Source organism: Sander lucioperca, chromosome 12 (genome assembly GCF_008315115.2).
Source record: "Sander lucioperca isolate FBNREF2018 chromosome 12, SLUC_FBN_1.2, whole genome shotgun sequence".
Classification (NCBI taxonomy): domain Eukaryota; kingdom Metazoa; phylum Chordata; class Actinopteri; order Perciformes; family Percidae; genus Sander; species Sander lucioperca.
In genome coordinates, this window is record NC_050184.1 from 11,135,214 (window position 1) to 11,156,792 (window position 21,579).

General features: G+C 40.7%; 1 protein-coding gene across 5 annotated transcripts in view; it reads left to right on the plus strand.

Moving 5' to 3' along the window:
* The window catches only part of nphp4 (nephronophthisis 4), a 152,529-nt gene that overhangs the window by 127,483 nt on the left and 3,467 nt on the right, over positions 1–21,579 (plus strand). For 4 of the 5 annotated variants that reach the window (XM_036008075.1, XM_036008077.1, XM_036008076.1 and 1 more), the window contains 10 exons: positions 2,386–2,585; positions 3,939–4,162; positions 9,246–9,435; positions 10,104–10,187; positions 12,566–12,731; positions 14,939–15,015; positions 15,335–15,420; positions 16,950–17,121; positions 19,349–19,528; positions 21,010–21,153. In XM_036008075.1, coding sequence (XP_035863968.1) covers positions 2,386–2,585; positions 3,939–4,162; positions 9,246–9,435; positions 10,104–10,187; positions 12,566–12,731; positions 14,939–15,015; positions 15,335–15,420; positions 16,950–17,121; positions 19,349–19,528; positions 21,010–21,153 — 1,523 coding nt within the window. The remainder of the gene's footprint in view (positions 1–2,385; positions 2,586–3,938; positions 4,163–9,245; positions 9,436–10,103; positions 10,188–12,565; positions 12,732–14,938; positions 15,016–15,334; positions 15,421–16,949; positions 17,122–19,348; positions 19,529–21,009; positions 21,154–21,579) is intronic. The other variant, XM_031286428.2, reaches the window with a different exon arrangement.

A 21,579-nucleotide genomic window follows, 5' to 3' on the forward strand; every position in this document is an offset into this window, starting at 1 on the left:
AACATACTGTACAATGCGCCTAATTGCTTTCATTGGAGTCCAGTCACAACATTTAGCAACAGAAGCTGTGTTTTGTGTGTGTGAGAGAGAGTGTGTATGCTCAGATGCACTCTTGCCTTCCTGTGGCTCTAAAGGAAGCAGTGTTGCCAGACACTATCTGGTTAGGTGACTGGCAATCAACCCAATGCCTCTCTGATAAGGAGACTTGGGAAAAATGGCTGCGGATAAAGAGTGATACTGGGAGAGGAAAACAGAGAGAGACCTGAATTTACCCGTAATCAAAAAAAGCCCAAGAATTTGTTTTTATTATCAGTGAATATATTTTCTTACCCTATATATTTGATGTGTTTTCTTGTTTAATTACAGTATGACTTGTAGTTTAAAATACAGGGCTGTTTGCTGATTGGTTGGTAAAAGACCACTAACAACTGGTTGTTGTTGCTTGTATCAGTTCAATATGGTGACTGAGAGAGCTCAACTCAGTGCAAGATGACTCATGCAAATTTACAAAACACAAGCAAATGAAGAAAACCCCTTCACCACTGTGACCACATATACATCTGCAAAAACACTGCTAAAAAGAAAAACACAAATAAATAGAAATAAATTAATTAAACATGAACAAATGCATTGCAAACCCAAAAACAGAAACACTGCAAGTAGCTCACAACAAAGCAGAACTGAGTTACAACACAAAATCCATTTCCAGAGGAACCCCAAAACACTGATAAACACAAAAGGAATTTATAGCAAATATCTCCAGTGTTATTGGCATCACGCAACCACTCCAGTTACCTGCTGGGCATGTTTATCAGTTTTTGCTGAATGTGTTTCTTAATTTGCTTGTATTTTATATATATTTGCAACATTTTATGTCTCTAAATGCAATGTCTGTGCTGTCAAAATGGTGAAGAATTTTTCTTAATTTGCTTGTGTTTTCCATTGTGTGTGTTTTCTTTCCTAAGTTCCAGTGCATTGAACTCTCACAGCCAATGACGTTTATTAAAGGTTGCGATATGAATAGGGCTTAGTATTGTTTGAAAGTTTACTAGTTCACTAGTGGCAATAAGATACCTGAGTTACTGTGCAGATACCAAAAACAATACTTTTCAATACCTTACTTTACAAATGTAAGGTAAATATAAATGTTTCTCTACAAAACCTTCCATTTATCAAAAGCAGTTCTCAAATGTTAAAGGTCCAGTGTGTAACGTGTTGAGTTGTTTATTATCCAAATCTGTGTTGCCTGTTCACAAACTTGTTCTTTTTCATGAATATTTACCACCATCAATTCCAAGTATTCCTTTTGGCTTTAAATTTTACATTTGCATTCGCATGAACTGGGGTAGATGCTCCATATTCATGCGCCATCTTGACATACGCTAGCCGGTAAGAGACATACAGGACATACTGCTCCACCTTTCGCGTTTTCGCTGTCACATGATAAACTCAAAGGTGCTGCTAATGGGTATCGTCGCTTCCCGGCCCCGGCAAGTTTGAAGAAGGAAACATGGAGGACCACACGTATTCAAAATCCAAATTTCAGGAACAGGAGTCTTCTTCTTCACCCAGAAAAAGAAAAAGAATATTGAAAAGAGAAAGAGACTGGCTTTTTGAAGCGTCAAGGCTACCGTAGCTGTAATACGTACTTTGAACTGCGTGGTGCGAGAGAGTTGATTGCGATATATGATCTCAACGCTAGATGGGAGAAATTCCTACACATTGAACCTTTAAATGTCTAAACACACGCAGCTATACCAGAACTTTTGTATGATCCAATTAACAATTTAACTATCCAATATCAGCATTTGGGACAGACAGATTTCGGTCAGTTTATCTTCCTACATGCTGCATATGGTATTCTATCACAAGGCTATGGATAAATGTGTTTTGAGATAACAAAATGAGCAGCTTTGAGTTTCAAGTTTATAAATGTCTGAGTGTTATTCAGAGTGCAGGATTAGGAACATTGTCTTATCAAAGCTTGGGTAATTAGTACATGGGTAATTAGCATGATCCAGTTAAAATGAGGATGGATTATTTGGTGACTAGTACTGTGGATGAATCAGGTGTTTAAATATTTGTTGGTGCTTGCAAAGGATACATATCCATGGAGGTGAAAGATAATTTGGGTGGAGAGAGGCAGTCTGTTTACCCAGCAGTAGGGCTTTGGTCCAGTTGTAGTGGTGCCAGTTGTTTGACTGGACTATTGTCTGTGTTCAAGCTGTTGTTTCTTGTGCTCCAACAATACTTTAATCCGTCTGCGCCTGCCTCCCTTGGACATTTGGAGTGTTTTTTAGAACATATGGTGAAAATGGCAAAGAGATTAGATTCCACTCTGTTCAGTAAATATATTCATGATTGCCGCCTGTTTCTCCTTCACAGCGAGGAACGCTGCACAAGCACACAGACTGGAGATAGATGGGGACCGTGTGCCATTGTTCCGACGCGGGGTCAGAGCTGACACTATCGTGGCCGGAGAGCTCAAGCTAAACGAGCCCGACGGTGGGCGCCGCAAGCTCAACTGCATGGCTGCCGTGCATCAGCGGGAGGGCAGGGAAGATGCTAAAGAGGCTGAGGTCACGGTGAGGTCTAACTTTACCCTTGAGCCAATGGGGAGACAAAAATAGCAGCTTAACTGTAAAGCAGAGCCACAATAGTCCCTGTGTGTCTTCTTCACTTAAATCTCAAACGGACAACAAAGGCAGAGCAACAGCCTTCATTCTGGCTCTGAAACATGTCATGAGGGAGCTTTCATCGAGGTGTGGAGAGTCTCCCAGACAGCTTGCCTGTGCTACATTTCTCATGGTGATGTGCCCTTCAACCCTCTGTGTTTTAGTGACTGTACAAGAAGGTGTTAATTGTTCTTCTACCCAAAGGCACAGCCTGTACTTTCACCCATGGGTGCACATGCTAAATGTGATTTTGGCTGTGGTGCATGTCTATCTCAGACATTTTTACACATTACGTTTCCTGTGGTAAGACCTGTGTTTTAGTTGTTTCACACCCCCATAACAGCCAATACTGTATGAAACATGCTCGCACAGGAAAAATATTTTAAGAGATGATTTGCAATTCAATTAGGATTTTACTTTTTTGGGCAGATAGCCACAACCTAATTTGGTCCAGGTTTATTCCCTGCATAATTTTAGTGCACTAGAGCTGTAGAAAACCTCAGTATTATTTTTTCTCACACACTTAGCTTTACCACCCTGATTTTGAAACTCAATTTGAGGTGTTTCATTTATTTTTAAGACAAGTGTACTGGCCAGAATCCCTGGCATCATGCAGTTTATTGCACCCTTTATAATATTTAAAGGGTTTGAGTGCAACAAATGATACCACAGTATGCTCTTAGATTCAACTTTAGTTGGAGTGCATAAGTACATTTATGAAGGAATACATGCCGTATTTAATGATTATTGGATTCCTTTAGTTGGTCACAATCTGTTCTAAAAAGCAACTAAGTAAAAAAGGAAAATTGGCTCAGCTTTGGAACAAGGCTGCACAAACTTAATGAACTGAAATTATTTTCCAAATACTTCAACTAAGTGGGTGATGGAAATCGTGGAAGTGTGGAATTTCTTTGACTAACCATTGAAAAATATAATTGTCTTAACGGCTTTTAGAAGGTCATTTCATCACTCGGCCATAAAGGAAATATTGTGACATTAAGCTAACCTGCGTGCAGAGCACTCATTCCAACTATAACATGTACGTAGAATGTAGCCATGCATGTATTGGTCATAAAGAATGTGTTATTGTATGCCTTGAAATACCACCAGAGTAATTGTTGAGATTTGGGAAAACGGCATCATCGCTATAAAGATGTCAGAAGGTAAAACAGAAAGATATTTTACAAAATGTCATGGTATTGTGTTGCCTGGTGTTACGCTGGAATGTCTTTTTTAATATTTGCCATAATTCTTGGGTGTTAGGATCGGACTAAGGAAGCCCGGTTGGCCACAGAACTTAATCAGCTCAAACCCAGCGAAAAGCACAGCAAGGCAGAAGGCATCGCCAACATGCTGAGCCAGGCCATTACCACCCAGCACCTGCTTTACGCCAGCCTGGGCTCTGCTGAGTACATGGAGTTTGTCCTTAAAAATCCCTTTAATGCACCTCAGACTGTGACCATCCACAGTGATGACCCTGAGCTAAGGTAAGGCTCTGGTGGTGGCGTCAGGCTGGCACCCCACCCCCACCTTTTTTTGTGTGATTAGATTTTCCACTGACAAAGGGGAAATCTGAGAAAACGATTATCTGTTTGTAAGTTGATAGGTGTGTTCCCAGTCTAAAACACCAACTGTGAGTATGTGTTTCTGTACTGTACATGTGGCCCCACTGGAAAATGTGTTCACACGTTCTGAACGTGTTTCCAAAGGTGACGCTACAGCTCTGAAGATATAAACTATTTTCATCCTGCTTTAGGAAAGGATACGTCCTCACACTTATCTCTTATTCTTTGAAGTGATGGTTTAGCCCTTTCCCTGTTCCTCAGAATCTTTCATCACCAGTCTTGGCATCAAAGTTTGCCATATTTAATGCTGGTCTCTAGACTTTATCCTTGCACTATTGGCCACACACTCTCATACTGAATCACAGTGTCAGTTCCTGCCCTGTCACTGCAAGTATCTCATGCTTATACATCCCAATAAAGTATCTATCTATCCATCTATCTATCTATCTATCTATATCTATCTATAACACCTTGTGAATACAATATACTTAGACAGTAGAGGGCAGTAAAGCAACTTTAGACAAGAAGACGAAGAGTCACAAGTGGCATCCTATAATCTAGTTAATTTGCTACTAACCAGCTCCCAGTTCTCCTTTTGGGAGGCCACTCCAAACTAAGGCTGCCTCTGAAACAAAAGGTAAATTTGGGCTCCATGAAACTTTACGTGGTGCTCACAGAGCTGTCATTCATGGGTTAGTTACTATCATAAGGTCATCATATTCATTGCATTTGTCTTTGTCACCTCTACACTTTTTAAACAGTTGTGTGATGCTACGCTGGGACTACCTTTTTCTTTAGATGTGGGTCATGGATTGTGCCTTTTCTCTTAGGGAATAGGCAACTGTATTGTATTCTGATGTTCAAAATATTTTATAACATAGTTATATATAATACTGCTTTACAAAGATGATTAGGAAACCCCATCATCCAAAAATGAAATTTGAAAAACCAGCACTAGAAAGTCAAGATGAAGTTTGTGTGACTGTGTGTTTTATTCAGATTGTGGGAGTCTGATTCACAGCTTGCTCACTGTTTTGATATGATGCATGTGTGTAGGTACAAATGTGTGTTTGCATGTGAGCCTGTAAGGGTTTGAAATTTGTTTTATTTACTCTTTAGAAACATCTTATTTGAATGTGGTAGGTGCATTAGTTGGTATTTGAATTTTCTAAATTGAGACAGCAGGTTTTGTGTTAATTACACATTTTAATTTTGTTCACAGTTTCAAGACGTGTATTTTTATTTATGAATAAATAAGATAAATTATTAGTTTCTTAGTTCAAATAGCAGCCGACCGTCCAAACACATTTTGTGTGTCTGCATATATAAATAAGATAAATTCAGATTTGTTCGAGACTGTTAGCCATATATTGCTATATTGTTCACACACATACGGCAGGCCTATAAAAAGGAGAAGATTCTAGCTCCTTCAGCAGCACAATCAGTTGTCCTTGAGGCAGATGCAGACATAAAACTGGTGGGATGCTGCATAACCCCGTTAATCCACACATAGAAGCCATTATGGCTGATATTGCCTGGATCACCCTTTCTTGGTATCCATGCTGTGTTTGTTTCCTTCAGTTAGCGTTGTTAATCCCCCAGCACTGAATCTTTTGTTATAGATTCTGCTCATGCCTGAGCTTTGGATTAACATATATCACGTTGATCAACAAAGTCTGGAGTGCGCCATGGATGAATCATTATGGCATTAGCCCGGCCACCGGGCCTACCGGGTCTAATTGAGAGTCATCAATCCCCGCATCTGTCCTCTCTCCGGCTTAGCGCCCTGTTTATTTATATATTTCCGGATGAGGCAGCGTGACACTTTACACCAAACCGTCTGCCACCTCCACCAAGAGCCAGAAATGTGTAAATTAGCAAGGAAGCTTCTGCATTTTATGTGTTTCTACCGCAGCGCTGTGGGTCTCAAGAGTCAAATTCAGATCCCACTGTCAGGTTGAGACAGTTGTCGAAGCACAGAACACTTTTAAATTTGATTACTGGTTTGTATTTTATTAAATCTGCAGTAGTGTTATGTGCGTTGATCTCAATAGAAGAGATGAGGAGATACAATGGGAGGAAAATTCAAGCCATTATTAACTCAGTGTATATCAGAGTTGAAAGACTTTTCTTTCTTGATTTACGTATATAACTTTTTACCAGGAAGCTTGGGATTTCTCAGGATTTAGTAATGTAACTTTAGAGCGATGTGCTGCACTCAATACTCCCATCTGTTGATGCTGCTCTGCATTCTGATTTGTGGATGGAAACCTGCATGTCTGAATAATCCACTTGTTGAACTGCCTGCATAGTTTTCTTGTACAGATTGTGTACTCGTGCACACGAAAGAATACTTTGCCACAAAGCTGAACAAGTAGTTTTGAGATACTTTTATACAACCGTAATAATGCATTTTAATGTTGGACCTTAGTGTTTGTTTTGTTTTCCTACAGTACACACAATAGTCTGGGCAACGCCAACACACAGGTGAACACTGAAAATCTTGGGTTGCCACAGGAATGTTTCCTGGGTAACAGAAGTTAATTTTGCTGAGAATTACCAAGCAATCCTTGGATCTGAATTCCCAGTATTCAAGATCTAGATGTCACTTCCACATGCATATCTGTTGTTGATATGTACAGAGTTTATTAGCTGTATTTGAGGCAACATTAAAACATCTTTTTACACTAACCTGCCAAGTCTTTAAAGGACTAGAGAATATGTACATAAACAACAAAACTGCCCCCTGTACTGTACCTTTATTTTCCTGGACTGCATGAACCATAGCTTGGCCTAGGCCAAGGCAAATCTGCTTACTTTATTGTCAATATTTTCAACCAATATTTGACAAGGAGAAATATTTCTCTTTAGAACACAAGCAAGGCCGTGGGTTAGCTCTTTGTTCTACAGAAACAAACGTCTGACCCTCAACCTGAAATCCAGCATCAGGCTTTGAAGGGAGAGTACTTAGAGAGAGGCTAGGCTAGCTGTAGCTTTGATGTCTGCAGTGGTTTAGAGCCCACAGGCTCCTCTTGAAGTCGAGGACGTGTTTGCTACCTGTTGCCATCCATTTTGTATGGCTACATTTTACACTTGGCCTCACAGAGCCTAGTGTGAGCCATGACTGCTGGCTAGCAGAGTGGCAGGAGACTACACCTGTCCATGCTGCTTCTTTCTCTTTCTCATTATTTCTCCATCTCATTATCTGTCTTCTTCTCTGTGCTTTCTCACCTCTGCATTCATTCAATTCTGATCTCTTGATATCCTTTTAATCAGCTTTATTTTTTTCCCTCTCTGTTTTCTTCTATTTGTCTCAGTCTGTTTGTCCTCTTCACCTCCTACCTTGTTCTATTTTCTTTCTTTAAAAAATAATCATGTTTTTTTTAATGGAGGCTGAGCTGAAACACACACACACACACACACACACACACACACACACACACACACACACACACACACACACACACACACACAGATTATTTGTTGTTGTGATAAGCCAAAGGCAAAATGTTTTATTCCAAGTGCACAGGTGGGAATCTCCAAATAAGTTTCATGAAATTGACTGTTGCATCTCGCCCTAATGTTAGTGAGGTGGGGCCCTGAAAAATGTATAAACTCTCGCTCTCCTATTGAGAGAAATCCCCCTCTCCATGCCCATGGGTTGGAACCTTTGAAGTTTAAAGCAGCACTTCCTTTTATGCATTTGCGCGTGAAAATTTTGCATTCAAAGGAAGAGGAAAGAGCAGAGACAAGACCTCCCTCTGTTGGATGTGTTATCTGTTCCTGTTGCTTTCTCCATGGAAATCCATTTGTTACGGAGGGAGAGGGGGGCTTTCACTGACCTCTATACACTTTTATGAAAGCTGCCGCCGCTAATTATAAGGAAAGCATTGCGTTCTGCGTGTTGACTGCTCAACCGTGGAATTAGCCTACTTCGATTGTTGGCACCACAGTGAACTTCACATTGCTGGAATTAATTTGTAAGAATGGGAGATCAATATTGTTTGTCTGTACTAAAGGGAATTGTATTGTTTTAGATGTATTGCTGGAATCCTTTCGAGAGATCAGATCCCGTATGTGAGGAATATTTACCGTGATTATTACTAATGGCCACGCATCAAACATGCTGTCTCCACGAAAATAGTCAATACTTTAAAGCGGCTATAATCACTACTTTTATAGTAACAATGTGTCAAATAATGTGAAAACAACGGGAAATGGGTCACTTGTAATGATGGACCTACAGAGAATAATCACTTCAATCTGCAGCTCCCCTCATCTTTACTAAGCTTTATAGTGAGTTTCAGCTCATGTATAGCTGTCTGGCCAACAACTTTACTTGGTTCACTTTCACCGCTCTCATAGCGTCATTGTCAGCCATAGCAGGCAGCAGTTTTCATAGAAAAAGCTCTAAAAACCCACTCTACACTACCTGCTTAGCACCAAACAGCAGACAGACACAGATAGCAACTAGCTGGTCAACACAGTGAAGCATTTAGCAGCTAAAGAGTCGGTAGAGGCCAAAAACAGACCTAAATTAATCCTAGTGAATCCTAATGTTTTTAATGACCCTCTGAAACCATCATCAGGCCAAATTTTGTACTAGGATGTACTGGACAGTGTTGGTAAGGGTTTAGAATTGTATTCCTGATAGCGTAACACCAACTCTGATCCTGGATGGATCAATCAAGCAATCAACCAATCAATTTTTATTTGTCACATTAAATCGTAAATGTAATCCCATCAGCTCCTTTAACTAGTGCATGATTCATCATTTAGCAGAATGCAGTCTTGGGTAGGGTCCTCATTTAGGATTCTAGTGGCCTGAGGGTAGAAGCCCCTCTTGAGCCTCTCAGTGCTGGCCCGGTGTATCCGGTACCTTCTACCCAACCTCAACAGGGAGAAAAGACTGTTACCAGGGTGGAGTATATCTACCTGTATATCCATTAAAGATATACAGGAGCCTGCTTTCATCTTACCCATGTCCTTTAATCTTTCCATCCAGTGTCATCACTAACACAGAGGAGTGGGGTTACTTTAAAGCACTAACCAAAACGCCAACCCCGCTGGAAGAGAACATGTTCCACTTGGAGGAAGGTGCTCCAGGTCCCAGAGTTTACCTCCGGCCCAAGGAGAGCATCCATATTCCCCTGAAATACCAGAGTTTTCTCTGCGACCACACCATGGCCCTTCAGGTACACTGGAGACCAAAGGTTGATGCTGATGGAACGGTTAGCAATGGTCAACTTATAAAACCATGTTTTAGGAATGGTAATTATTGCAGGATGCAGTATTTCTGACAAATAGGATTGTAGTGCAGCAGTCAGATGTTACGCTTGGATTTGTCCAGTCACCACATATTTGCATCACCACAAATGAAAGATCTAAGTTACTCTCTCCTTCTAACTTCTGATGTCGCAGCACTTTACAGGTCAACTTATTTATTCCAGTTATGAGAAAATCTTTTAAAATTGATTGGCCTTGAAAGGTCCAAAGATGTGTTTGCTGTAAGAACCATGTAAGAATAAGGGTTGCAGCAGTGATAGATTGCACTACACCTCAAGGATTATTAAACATAACTCATCTATTTCAAGTGCAAGTTATACACGTTATGGCAGCTCAGCCAGTTAATTGGATGCAAGAAATTACCGTTTGAAATAAATGTTTACATACTGTAGGCTGTGCTCTTATCTCTTGTAGATGACCGGGGGTTTTACGCTCTTTGGTTCTATTCTGCTTCTTGTGATCTTTTACAGTTATCTTGACTGATGTGCACGTGTGAAATTTTGTTTGCGATATTTAGCTATTTTTTGATAGATGATCAATTTTGATAACTATTCTGTTTCTTATCAAATCCTCCCAGGGACCAAGCTTCCTACCAACAGGCAAAGGTTCTCAAGTGGCCAAGAAGAATCTGTCCAATATTGTTGCTGCCAAGACTATCAAGGTACAGTGTGCTACTTCGGCTTTAAGCAATATTTTGTGTGTATTGGACCATTTTTATCTGCTTCTGTAGTTGTCTGCTTCTCAATCCCTCGGTTGTTTGTCTCCAGGCTGGAATTATAGTAAGCCATGGATTTGAGATGCAATGTGGATGTACAGTATGTTTCTGCCATGATAAGAGCTAGACAAAGCCACCTTAACTAGGATAAAGCTTTTGATCAGAAATGTAGTTGGGTTAACTTTGTGGTACATCCCTAAGTCTAACAACATCTAGTTTACACACATACATTACACTTCCTGACTAGTCTCCGTGGAGTGGCATTGCACCGCCTCCTCCCTCCTCTTCTCTCCCACAGTCACAGCTCAGACACAAAGAACACTTTGAAGTGTCAACTATTTAAAAAGTTACACTAGCCAGACAAGATTGTCAAGCAAAATGATATGCTGGAAATCGCTTTTATCTTACTCAACGTTGTTTATCTTCTCCAACTTGCAAATGTCAGGCTGGAGGGTTAAACTATCTCCGATTGGAGGACAGCTTGACACGTCTGGCTAATCTATTCTAAATTAAGCATGCATGTTATAAAGTTATTTTCCCATTTTATGCACTTATTCAACCGTTTATAATATGTAAGAAGTGTAGAGGAGGAAGAAACATTGTGAATGCGCTTGTTTGGATGTACTTCAGATAAGACGTTGTGCTCTATATCTCCATGTGATGTGATGTGCTCTGCAGCTCCTGTGCGCTACAGCTGTCACCAAAATTAAACAGCTGAAATTGAAATTTTGCCCCTCTCTCTACCAATGTGAGCATAAATGGCCACATTGATTCTGCTTAAAAAAAAGATACCCATCACTGTTCGCTAACCTGCAGTACCTTGCAGTAATTCTTTTCATGTAGAATACAGTACCCTGAAGCTCTTCCATTGCACGGGGTGATGAAATACTTGCCAGTCTGCCGTGTGTGTGTGTGTGTGTGTGTGTGTGTGTGTGTGTGTGTGTGTGTGTGTGTGTGTGTGTGTGTGTGTGTGTGTGTGTGTGTGTGTGTGTGTGTGTGTGTGCGCGTGTGTGTGCCAGTGTCAGCACTGCTGCTCTGAGCAAAAATCCTGTCAAGAGGTCAAAGAGGTCAGGTCTGGATCAAATCTGTGTTCCACTAAAACTGACAAGCCCCAACAGCAGAACTGTCAGGATGCCAGCTTTGGCACCACTGTCAGTCAGCACACATCACCAGAGCCAAATATGGGCCACTATTGCAGGTCAGCATGGGCCCACAAATCTGATGCATCAACAATTTGGACAGCTGCTGTTTGGCAGGGATCAACTTCTGAGTTTGTGAATCAGTGACCAAACTGTAGAAAGTTAACTTCTATACTTCTAAGTATTTCTCCATTACTCATGGCAAAATATTTAAATCTGTTACGTTGCTGTAATGAATAGGAACTCGTTTTGTATTGTAGCACTGCATACTTGCACAATGTTTATTTCTATAAATAAATAGAAGAACCAACTGCTGGGGCAGAATCTATTTCATTGAAATTTTCAATTTTTATGTGTAATGATACACTTCCGATGTAGTATTTGGACACCTGAACATTACACCCATATGTGGAATGAGATGATTCCACTCCACTCCTCTGGGAAGGCTTTCCACAAGATTTTGGAATCTGACTGCAGGGATTTGCTCCCATTCATTCTCCCATTAGTGAGGTCAGCCACTGATGTTGGGTGATAAGTTCCTGGCTCGCAGTCGGTGTTCCAGTTCATCTTAAAGGTGTCCGATTGGGTAGAGGTCAAAGCTTATTTAATAATCATATCCTGCAATTCAGTTACATGTAGTCTCTAATCCCAAAACTCAGCTCTAGTGACATATATCATTATATCATACAAATCAAGCCATCAAACACTAGTTTAAGATGGTGAAAAGCATGATGGTGCATGAGATGGTTAGCAATTCCAATGTGTTTGCATATGTTGGTGTACAGTGTGTGTATATACCAGCTATCATATGTAACCATATGTAATTAGTGCATATGTGTTGATTTGCCCAGATCAGATCCTGAGGGCTCTTTTAATGCAGCAAACTTCAAAGCACATTCTGCAGGTCTGTAGGGGTTTCCGTAGTCGAATTGAAGCCAACTTTTATATTCTAGTGTACAGCATGCTCCATCATCATCATACTCTTAGGTGGATTTTTAAATAAAACTTTCAAAGGCTGCTTTCTAAAAAGCTGTATATGTTGTTTTGAGCTGAACTGCCTCGGGAAGAAAACATAGCAATCCCAGTTTTATTTTTCACTAAAGAGAGATGATGATGTAAATGCTGTTCCATTGCAGGGAAGTGGCATGCAGCTGATACTGCTGACTTTTCACCTTCCCTCCACAGGTTACGTTCCAAGCAGAAGACGGCAAGCCGATGGCCATCTGCCAGGTGAACGTGGAGCCGACGCCTCATGTTGTCGACCAGACTTTCCGTCTTTATCACCCCGAGCTCTGCTTCCTCAAGAAAGCCATCCGCTTGCCGCCCTGGCATGACCCCACAGGTAGCACAGGTTACCCTAGTTATCCCCCATCAGTTATTGCTTCCTGTCTCACAGCTTCCACTTTCCAAAAAGAAAAGAAAAAGCAATGATATGCAAATAAATTAGATGCAATCTATCGTATATGTACTATCCAATCAAGGCTAGATTGGATAGTTTCGTATACATTTAATTGCATCTAATTTATTTGCACATTATTGCATTTTTAGTATTGGTTTCATGCATGAATACATCTTCAGTAGGTACACTGATTTACTCTCCAGGAGGAGCACATACACAAATATGCAAGGTGGATGGGTATGAATAATGAATTCAACCTTCATTTTATTGCGGTTTTATGTTTTTTACTAAAATATCAACAACAAAAATAACATAATTTCTATCACAAAAAGGGTAATAACAGGGAGGCATCTAGAAATAGAGCAGGAAATGAAAAGCAAGAAACAATGAAATGGATCATATGAAGACAATAGCACAGCATGTACAGTCGTGGCCAAAAGTTTTGAGAATGACACAAATGTTAGTTTTCACAAAGTTTGCTGCTAAACTACTTTTAGATCTTTTTTTCAGTTGTTTCTGTGATGTACTGAAATATAATTACAAGCACTTTATACGTTTCAAAGGCTTTTATTGACAATTACATGACATTTATGCAAAGAGTCAGTATTTGCAGTGTTGGCCCTTCTTTTTCAGGACCTCTGCAATTCGACTGGGCATGCTCTCAATCAACTTCTGGGCCAAATCCTGACTGATAGCAACCCATTCTTTCATAATCACTTCTTGGAGTTTGTCAGAATTAGTGGGTTTTTGTTTGTCCACCCGCCTCTTGAGGATTGACCACAAGTTCTCAATGGGATTAAGATCTGGGGAGTTTCCAGGCCATGGACCCAAAATTTCAACGTTTTGGTCCTCGAGCCACTTAGTTATCACTTTTGCCTTATGGCACGGTGCTCCATCGTGCTGGAAAATGCATTGTTCTTCACCAAACTGTTGTTGGATTGTTGGAAGAAGTTGCTGTTGGAGGGTGTTTTGGTACCATTCTTTATTCATGGCTGTGTTTTTGGGCAAAATTGTAAGTGAGCCCACTCCCTTGGATGAGAAGCAACCCCACACATGAATGGTCTCAGGATGCTTTACTGTTGGCATGACACAGGACTGATGGTAGCGCTCACCTTTTCTTCTCCGGACAAGCCTTTTTCCAGATGCCCCAAACAATAGGAAACAGGCTTCATTGGAGAATATGACTTTGCCCCAGTCCTCAGCAGTCCATTCACCATACTTTCTGCAGAAGATCAATCTGTCCCTGATGTTTTTTTTGGAGAGAAGTGGCTTCTTTGCTGCCCTTCTTGACACCAGGCCATCTTCCAAAAGTCTTCGCTTCACTGTGCGTGCAGATGCGCTCACACCTGCCTGCTGCCATTCCTGAGCAAGCTCTGCACTGGTGGCACTCCAATCCCGCAGCTGAATCCTCTTTAGGAGACGATCCTGGCGCTTGCTGGACTTTCTTGGACGCCCTGAAGCCTTCTTAACAAGAATTGAACCTCTTTCCTTGAAGTTCTTGATAATCCTATAAATTGTTGATTTAGGTACAATCTTAGTAGCCACAATATCCTTGCCTGTGAAGCCATTTTTATGCAACGCAATGATGGCTGCACGCGTTTCTTTGCAGGTCACCATGGTTAACAATGGAAGAACAATGATTTCAAGCATCACCCTCCTTTTAACATGTCAAGTCTGCCATTCTAACCCAATCAGCCTGACATAATGATCTCCAGCCTTGTGCTCGTCAACATTCTCACCTGAGTTAACAAGACGATTACTGAAATGATCTCAGCAGGTCCTTTAATGACAGCAATGAAATGCAGTGGAATTTTCATGGCAAAGAAGGACTATGCAATTCATCTGATCACTGTTCATAACATTCTGGAGTATATGCAAATTGCTATTATAAAAACTTAAGCAGCAACTTTTCCAATTTCCAATATTTATGTAATTCTCAAAACTTTTGGCCACGACTGTACAGCACATATGCATATTTATGTGTATATGTATGTATGCATAAAATATCACAATCGACTTGTCGGCTCGGTTTTTAAAACTGACATTTGACGGCTCGGTTTTTAAAACTGACATTTGACATATGAACATTTATATAAACTGCTTCATAGTGGTCTGTATATTAACCATTTCTGTCCTTTTTTGGGGGGGGGGTTAACTAGTTGGAGATTCACATGTCAGGACTCATGTTTCCGTACGCTGCAGTGACCCTAACATCATCTGCCAGACAAGGATGCTGGTGAGACAATTACATTATTTTCTTACATTTTCCAGGCCCTACTGACCATAACCCACGCTAATATTAGCAGTTTATTAATTCATTGTAGGGATTTATTGCGGAATTATTGTTTCACCACTATTTCCTGATCGAGGGGGGAAAGAACTTTATTCCAGCTCACCTGTCATGAATGACAAGCTGTTTTGATACACAAAAGGCTTGCCATTACACAATGCCATGCACTTTTAAAGTGCTAATGTGGAGTTTCTTTTATTTCTGCCTTTTTAACTTTACACCTCCATTTGAAAATATTTCTGCCTTTCACTTTGTTTCTGTCTAGGTGCCAGGGGAGCCTCAGGATGTGTACTTGAAAGTCTCAGGGAGTCCCAGTCCACACATAAAAATGTTCTTTGTGATGGTTTTTACGTATGTATTATTTACTGAGCAGGCATGCCGTACACAGTGAACACACACACACACACACACACACACACACACTCACAACTTAGCCTGAAGAAGCATTCTATTTTGGACTAATTAAATTGTTCACACAGGCTTGAATTAATGAACTAATCAGATAGAGGTTTGGTGGTCTGACTGCCTGAAGTTACAGCACCCTTCCTCTAGTCTTCCAAATCTACATCAGATATTAGAGCAATATTGTGTGTGGGTTTGATAATGGGTAGGGCTAATGTTTACCTCTTATTAAAAGTCAGGGATTTATCATCCAACTCTGATCTGGCACGTTTTGACTTGCCATATTTACTGCAGAACTGATCTGCATCAGATACCTTTTTGAGCTTTAAACTAACACACTGATTTTAACATCAGGTGGGTCTCTCAGCAAAGCACATTGCATTCTCTTTCTCATAACGCATTTGCAAAGCAAATTCTTTACCCTGCCAATTAGTCAGCAGATGTGTGGATTACATCATCTGCACGCTTGCACACACACAAGTGCGTCCTTGTGCCAGTGTACGAAAAAAAAACACTAGTGGTCAGAAACTCCACGGGGCACCTTTAATTTGTTTCTCATAAGATTTATTTTGATTGCCCAATCAAGTCTTATATGAATCTGTTCCGGAAATTGAAACAAGAACACATGTACCAATTTAAACAGTGCACATAGCAGACTGCACATGGTAGCTTTATCATATGCCTAGAGACACTGAGATCATCCAATCCTCCTTTGCTGGAATAATACGAGCTGGCCCTATGTTTATCTGTGTGTCAATTAGTGTGTCTGTGGTAAGTAGATTAAACACAAAGTTATTCAGGGGTATGTATCATGTGAGCTCAATACATTAAAATAATAGAGGAGGAGTTATAAGTAGCAATTGACACATGGCCCCCTCTATATGACATGACTAAAAGATTAGCTAATAATGGAAGACCCTTTGCAGTTGATATTTTATATCAAATCAAATTACCCAAACCAACTGATGCGCAGTGAACCTGGGAGTTTTGAGATCCCTTGGGGTCCGGGGTCCGGGGCCCAGGGCAGTTGTGTGTTTTTCCTTGATAATCCAGCCTGTTTTAAATAATTATTAAGATTTTACCGTAAAATATAGCAGTGTGAACATTTGTGGCATGGTAGTTACACCATGTAAAAAGCAGCTTCAATCCAACACTAATGATATTGTGTCTGCCTTCTGAAACCCACATCACTTGAATTCTATTCCAAATATCCCCAAATGCTCCTTAAGTGCTGTTGTCACAGAGCAGGGGCTGAGTAAGTGACTGCATCGCTTCCCACTCACAGCTCTCTTATTCAGCTAAGGCCACAGAGACATAATTGCCTTCTTCTCAGCAGCTAGAGGATGATGGTGGTGCTGCTTTTTTAAATGCTTGCACAGCCGTAGATCAGCCCTCCTCATCTCAGACCTCATGCTGATCCTGCTGCATCTCCAGGGCGCCTCAGCTTAATTGTTCCTGATGATGTTTTTCCTCTGTAGTGATAAGTGGATGGCAGCGCCCTCCCAGATCTGGCAGATTTACGTGCATTTCCTGGAGCGGGTGGATGTCAGCTGTGTGACTGGCCAGCGGAGCTGTCAATCACTGGTGCTGAGGGGGAAGCAGGCTGTTCGCAAGGTCAAATGTTTCTCATCACACCCCCAGGAGATTGAGGTACATGTCTTCAAAAGTAACTTACACACTGGACCTTTAACACTGAACCCAATTTCTTTAAGTTCGATAATTATACAGTGGCTTTATTATACATTCTGTCAATTGATTGTGGTCCCCCAGTCTGTAGTGAACGCTATATCCAGTCCTTATAATACATCCATGGTACACCCTCTGATGACAAGATGTACGTCACGCGAACCCTCGCAGACCCTCACAGACGTGGACAATATAATTTTGGCTTAACTAAGACCCAACCTAGTACCCGAGTCGTGCCAGGTCCAAATTATACTCAGTCTAATGGAGCCAGAAAGGGTCTTGTTGTACTGTATTATATTGTGAGTCTGTTTATCGATAAGTCTAATACCCAAGTAGATCCAAGCAGATCCTCAACCAGCTCTAATCTTGTGTGCCTCATAACCATTGCAGTAGAAAAATGTTTTTTGAGGCAGATGGAGAGTGTGAAGTGCAGGAAGAATTACGTGTATTGCTGCTCTTTTGGATGATAGCTGCTTGTTAATTGCTGAAGCAGCATGCTACTGCTAGTGTTGATGTTTTCTCTGTATTTGTGTCTGTCTGGGTGAAATGCATTTTGGATCAGGTCTATTCGGATCAAGTCTGATTGGCCTTGGGTTCCTTTTGGAGTTTTTTTTTTTTTTTTTATTATTGAAAATGTATTTACATATGTCAGGGTCTGTTTTGGATTTTGGACCCATGAAGACCTCTAGCTAAGAGTTCTTCATGACTGCCAGAAACACTGGGAACCCTTACAGAATTCATAGCACTGCAGTTAGACTCATAACTGCCATTTGGAGTTGTAATTTGACAAGAGATCAAGGGCGTGCAATCAACAGTAGTAGTAGATTATGGTGCTGAGCTAAGTGTTTGGGGCATTTGCATCCTCCTTACCAGTCGTACATATTCCCGTGTTTAATCTAAAATAAGGTGTTGGTGCAATTCATGTTTGCCTTCCCTTTGTTTATGATTTCAGTTTTTTGTTATTGGGACAAAACATGGCTGACACCAATGGGAAGCAACATACAGAAAAGAAGAAAGTGAAAATCTGAACAGCTAGAATCATAGCTCAAAACTTCCATATCTAATGACAAGTTGAACGCTTTGTTCTTGACATATTTTCTTCTGTCTTGGCAATATTCAAACCGCATATCCAAAAATGATTTCATGCAAATTGTTCTCTTAGCAACAGGAGACAGTGGAACAGCGACAGCCTTTTTTGTATTAACCCCAGGTTAAGATTCACGTCGTTATCAAGAATGTACAAATGCGAATTGACAGCATAATGGGTCTTTTCCTGTCATTTCAGTTCAGTTTATTAGGTTCCCACATTACTTCCTGCAATCATATCATATGTTTGGACACAATTTGACACAATCTGAAAAAAATTAGCAATGGTTGTATGCTCCCTGAACATATGGAAATATGCTCCAGGAGTGTCAAATTGCCCTCTATTTTAAGATAGATATTTTCTTATTCATAACTGGGTACAAGAGGGGAGAGAGTTTGAAAATGCTTCTCAGTCAGAGCTGCAGTAAAAGGGCATTGCATATTACTCACTCGTATTAAAAAATAACAAAAGTGATGGACTGTTACAGTCATCGTGGGTGCATACAATACGACCCAAACATGGTCTCCCTGAAGAAATAGGGTACAAGCTGAAAGAGCGACAGATGTTGTTTTTTTTTTTAAACATTTCACTATATGCATCAGCGCCAGCTTTGATCTGACTCTCAGCAGGTTAGCTCACTGTGGAATGCATCGGAGGAGTCTTATTAAACCGGATAAAGCTCACCGCCAGAGAATAGCTTTGCTTTTCTCAACAGATTGAAAAGGAGCCGCACAGTAAATCTCATTCTCATATCCTTCTGTCACTTTTCTGCCTCTACTTTCTCTCATTTCATTTCACTCTTTGCCTTTTTCACCAAACCTCATTCGCCCTTTCACTCACCCACTCTCCTGTAATCTGAACACCACCTTTATTTTCCTCTGACACTGTTAACCACCTTTTCCCATTAATTCTGTCCTTTTCTGTACCTTTTTTTTTTTACCTCTTCTTATAAAACGTCTCTCTTCTATACTGTGTCACACTCTTTCTCTCAATGGTCAATGTCTCTATTTCTCTTCATGAATCGTCTCTTTCTCACTTTTACAACCCACCTAATCAACGTCCTCAATGTACTGCCAAACTCAATCACCCTTACCCTCTCTGTAGGTGGACCCAGAGAGTGTGTTCGTTTTGCCTCCCGCAGCGGTGCAGGAGCTCCAGCTGAAGGTGCAACCATGGCGAGCAGGAAGCCGCTTCTTGTATGTGAATGCAGTGGATGTGGAGAACCAGCGCCTCGTCACCGCCTGGCTGCTCTGTCTCAATGTCCACCGGCCTGTACTGTCCAAGGTATGAGTGCTTTACTTTTAGGCTTTACTACTTAAAATAGTAATATGTGTGTTTGTATTAGCTATGTCTCCATTTTTTGTGTGAGCACTTGCTTTTGCCCTTCTCACAGATCAAACAAGTGTGGCCATCATCCTCCAATTGGTAAAGCTTTAGTAACTGTCGGTGGCACTCATTTCTTCAACAGGTGCCAGGTGTCTGCTTGAAGTGCACAGGGTTTGAGCACTGCAGTGTCAAAGTCACAGACCTTATTGGAGCCTCACTCATCTGCTCCAAATGATGTGGTTGACACTATAAAATAGTTTCCTTTAAATGTAAGACCCCCTCCCTCTCATTAATGGACAATCTCTTGATATTTTACAGATTTTGCATCGCTGTCGCTATTTCGCAAATAATCCCTCATTTTGTCATTACATAGTGTGTCCTCCCAAAACACTGTAGAAAGTCGTGCTAGATGCTTGGTGAAGTAGTAACCACTTGTGCACCTAGTTGGTGAGCTACTGTGGCTGCCAACCAACCAGTAACATGCCAGTGAGAAGCTAACATGCTCCCAAATGCTCCTAGTGGCAAGCTAAAATAGCCTGCCAAACTAGCTGGTTTGCAAACTGTCAATTAGCATGATAGATAGCTTGATTGATAGCAGGGCAATACATTTCCACAGTTTATAAGGAAAGAAGTATTTGCAACATTTATTTCTGTCTCATGACTGACTGTGAATCATGTTCAGCATCAACATCATACATCATACATGAATCAACATCATAAGGAAGAATGTGTGGGATAAAAAAAGACGATATCTTTGATTCTGCTGCATCAAGTTGTATTCTTTTCTTTTGTGTCCATTGTGAGCCCAGCAATAATGTTACAGTAGTGCAAAGCTTAATCAGTGGAGCACTCTCATGTGCTAATAGCCAACATGATTGTAGATTAAATTCTTACTGTGGCTCTATTTCACACTTTTCAAGACCTGTGATATGATGAACAGCTCCCTTTAAGGTCTGTATAAGTCAAACCCACTGGTGACTCAGAGTCACAATCAGTGCTTATTGAAACCACCTTCCTGGGGGTTTCCTGGGTCAGCTGGATATTCCCAACTCCTTTATGGCTAGTGTCAAGAAAAGGCTAAGGACAGCTGATCCAAGGCCTGCCTTTCTAAACCAACTGACTATTGAAGGTCTTGTTCACATTACAGCTAAGTGTCTAAATTAAATGTTTTCCTCTCATATCCTATCAGTATAAACCACATAAATAAGTCCCATTATTAATCTGATCTAGATCACTTGCACACGTTTTACAAAAGTGTGTCTTGAGGCACGTACAAATTGTGCACACAGAATTTATTAGTGTAAAAAGTAAAAAATCTGATATTAGCAGCACATGGGAACTGTGCTTTTTCCAAACAGGGCCTAATGATTTAGTGAGCAACCAGTTACTAACTGGCACTAACTGTCTGTGTGTGTGTGTGTGTGTGTGTGTATGTGTAGGCATTTGAAGTGTGTGTCCCAGGCAGTGGTGGGCGTGGCAGCTCCAGGAAAATCACCTACACCAACCCTTACAGCAGCAGCCGTACATTTCTGCTCCGCTCTGACCATCCGGACCTGCTCCAGTTCAAAGAGGATAAATTCCAGGTGAGATAGGACAGGACATCATGCAGTTCTCTTACTCTCATTAAGAGTAAAATCAATACGTTAATTAACGCCCCGACCTAAAGGCAACCTTCCTCCTTGGCAAAAGCTTGTCTTTGTTGTTGAGGGAAATCAAGGCCTGCATCAGTATAGGCAGATTCATGGCATTAATGGTACCTTGTGTTGTTACTGCCCTGTAAATAATTAACATTAGCTGTAATGGAAAGTGCTACTGACCAGTGATAGGAATCCTTTTTGATCAGCTTTTTTGAAAATCCTGTTTAGAATAAAATAATGGAAATAATAGACATTATTTTGCCAAACCTAGAAGTCAATTGAAAGACCTTTGAAATACGACAGAGAAGATTAATACTGCCTATTGATAGCCACTATTAATGTCAGCAAGTTTTTTTATTCTATTAAGAATAA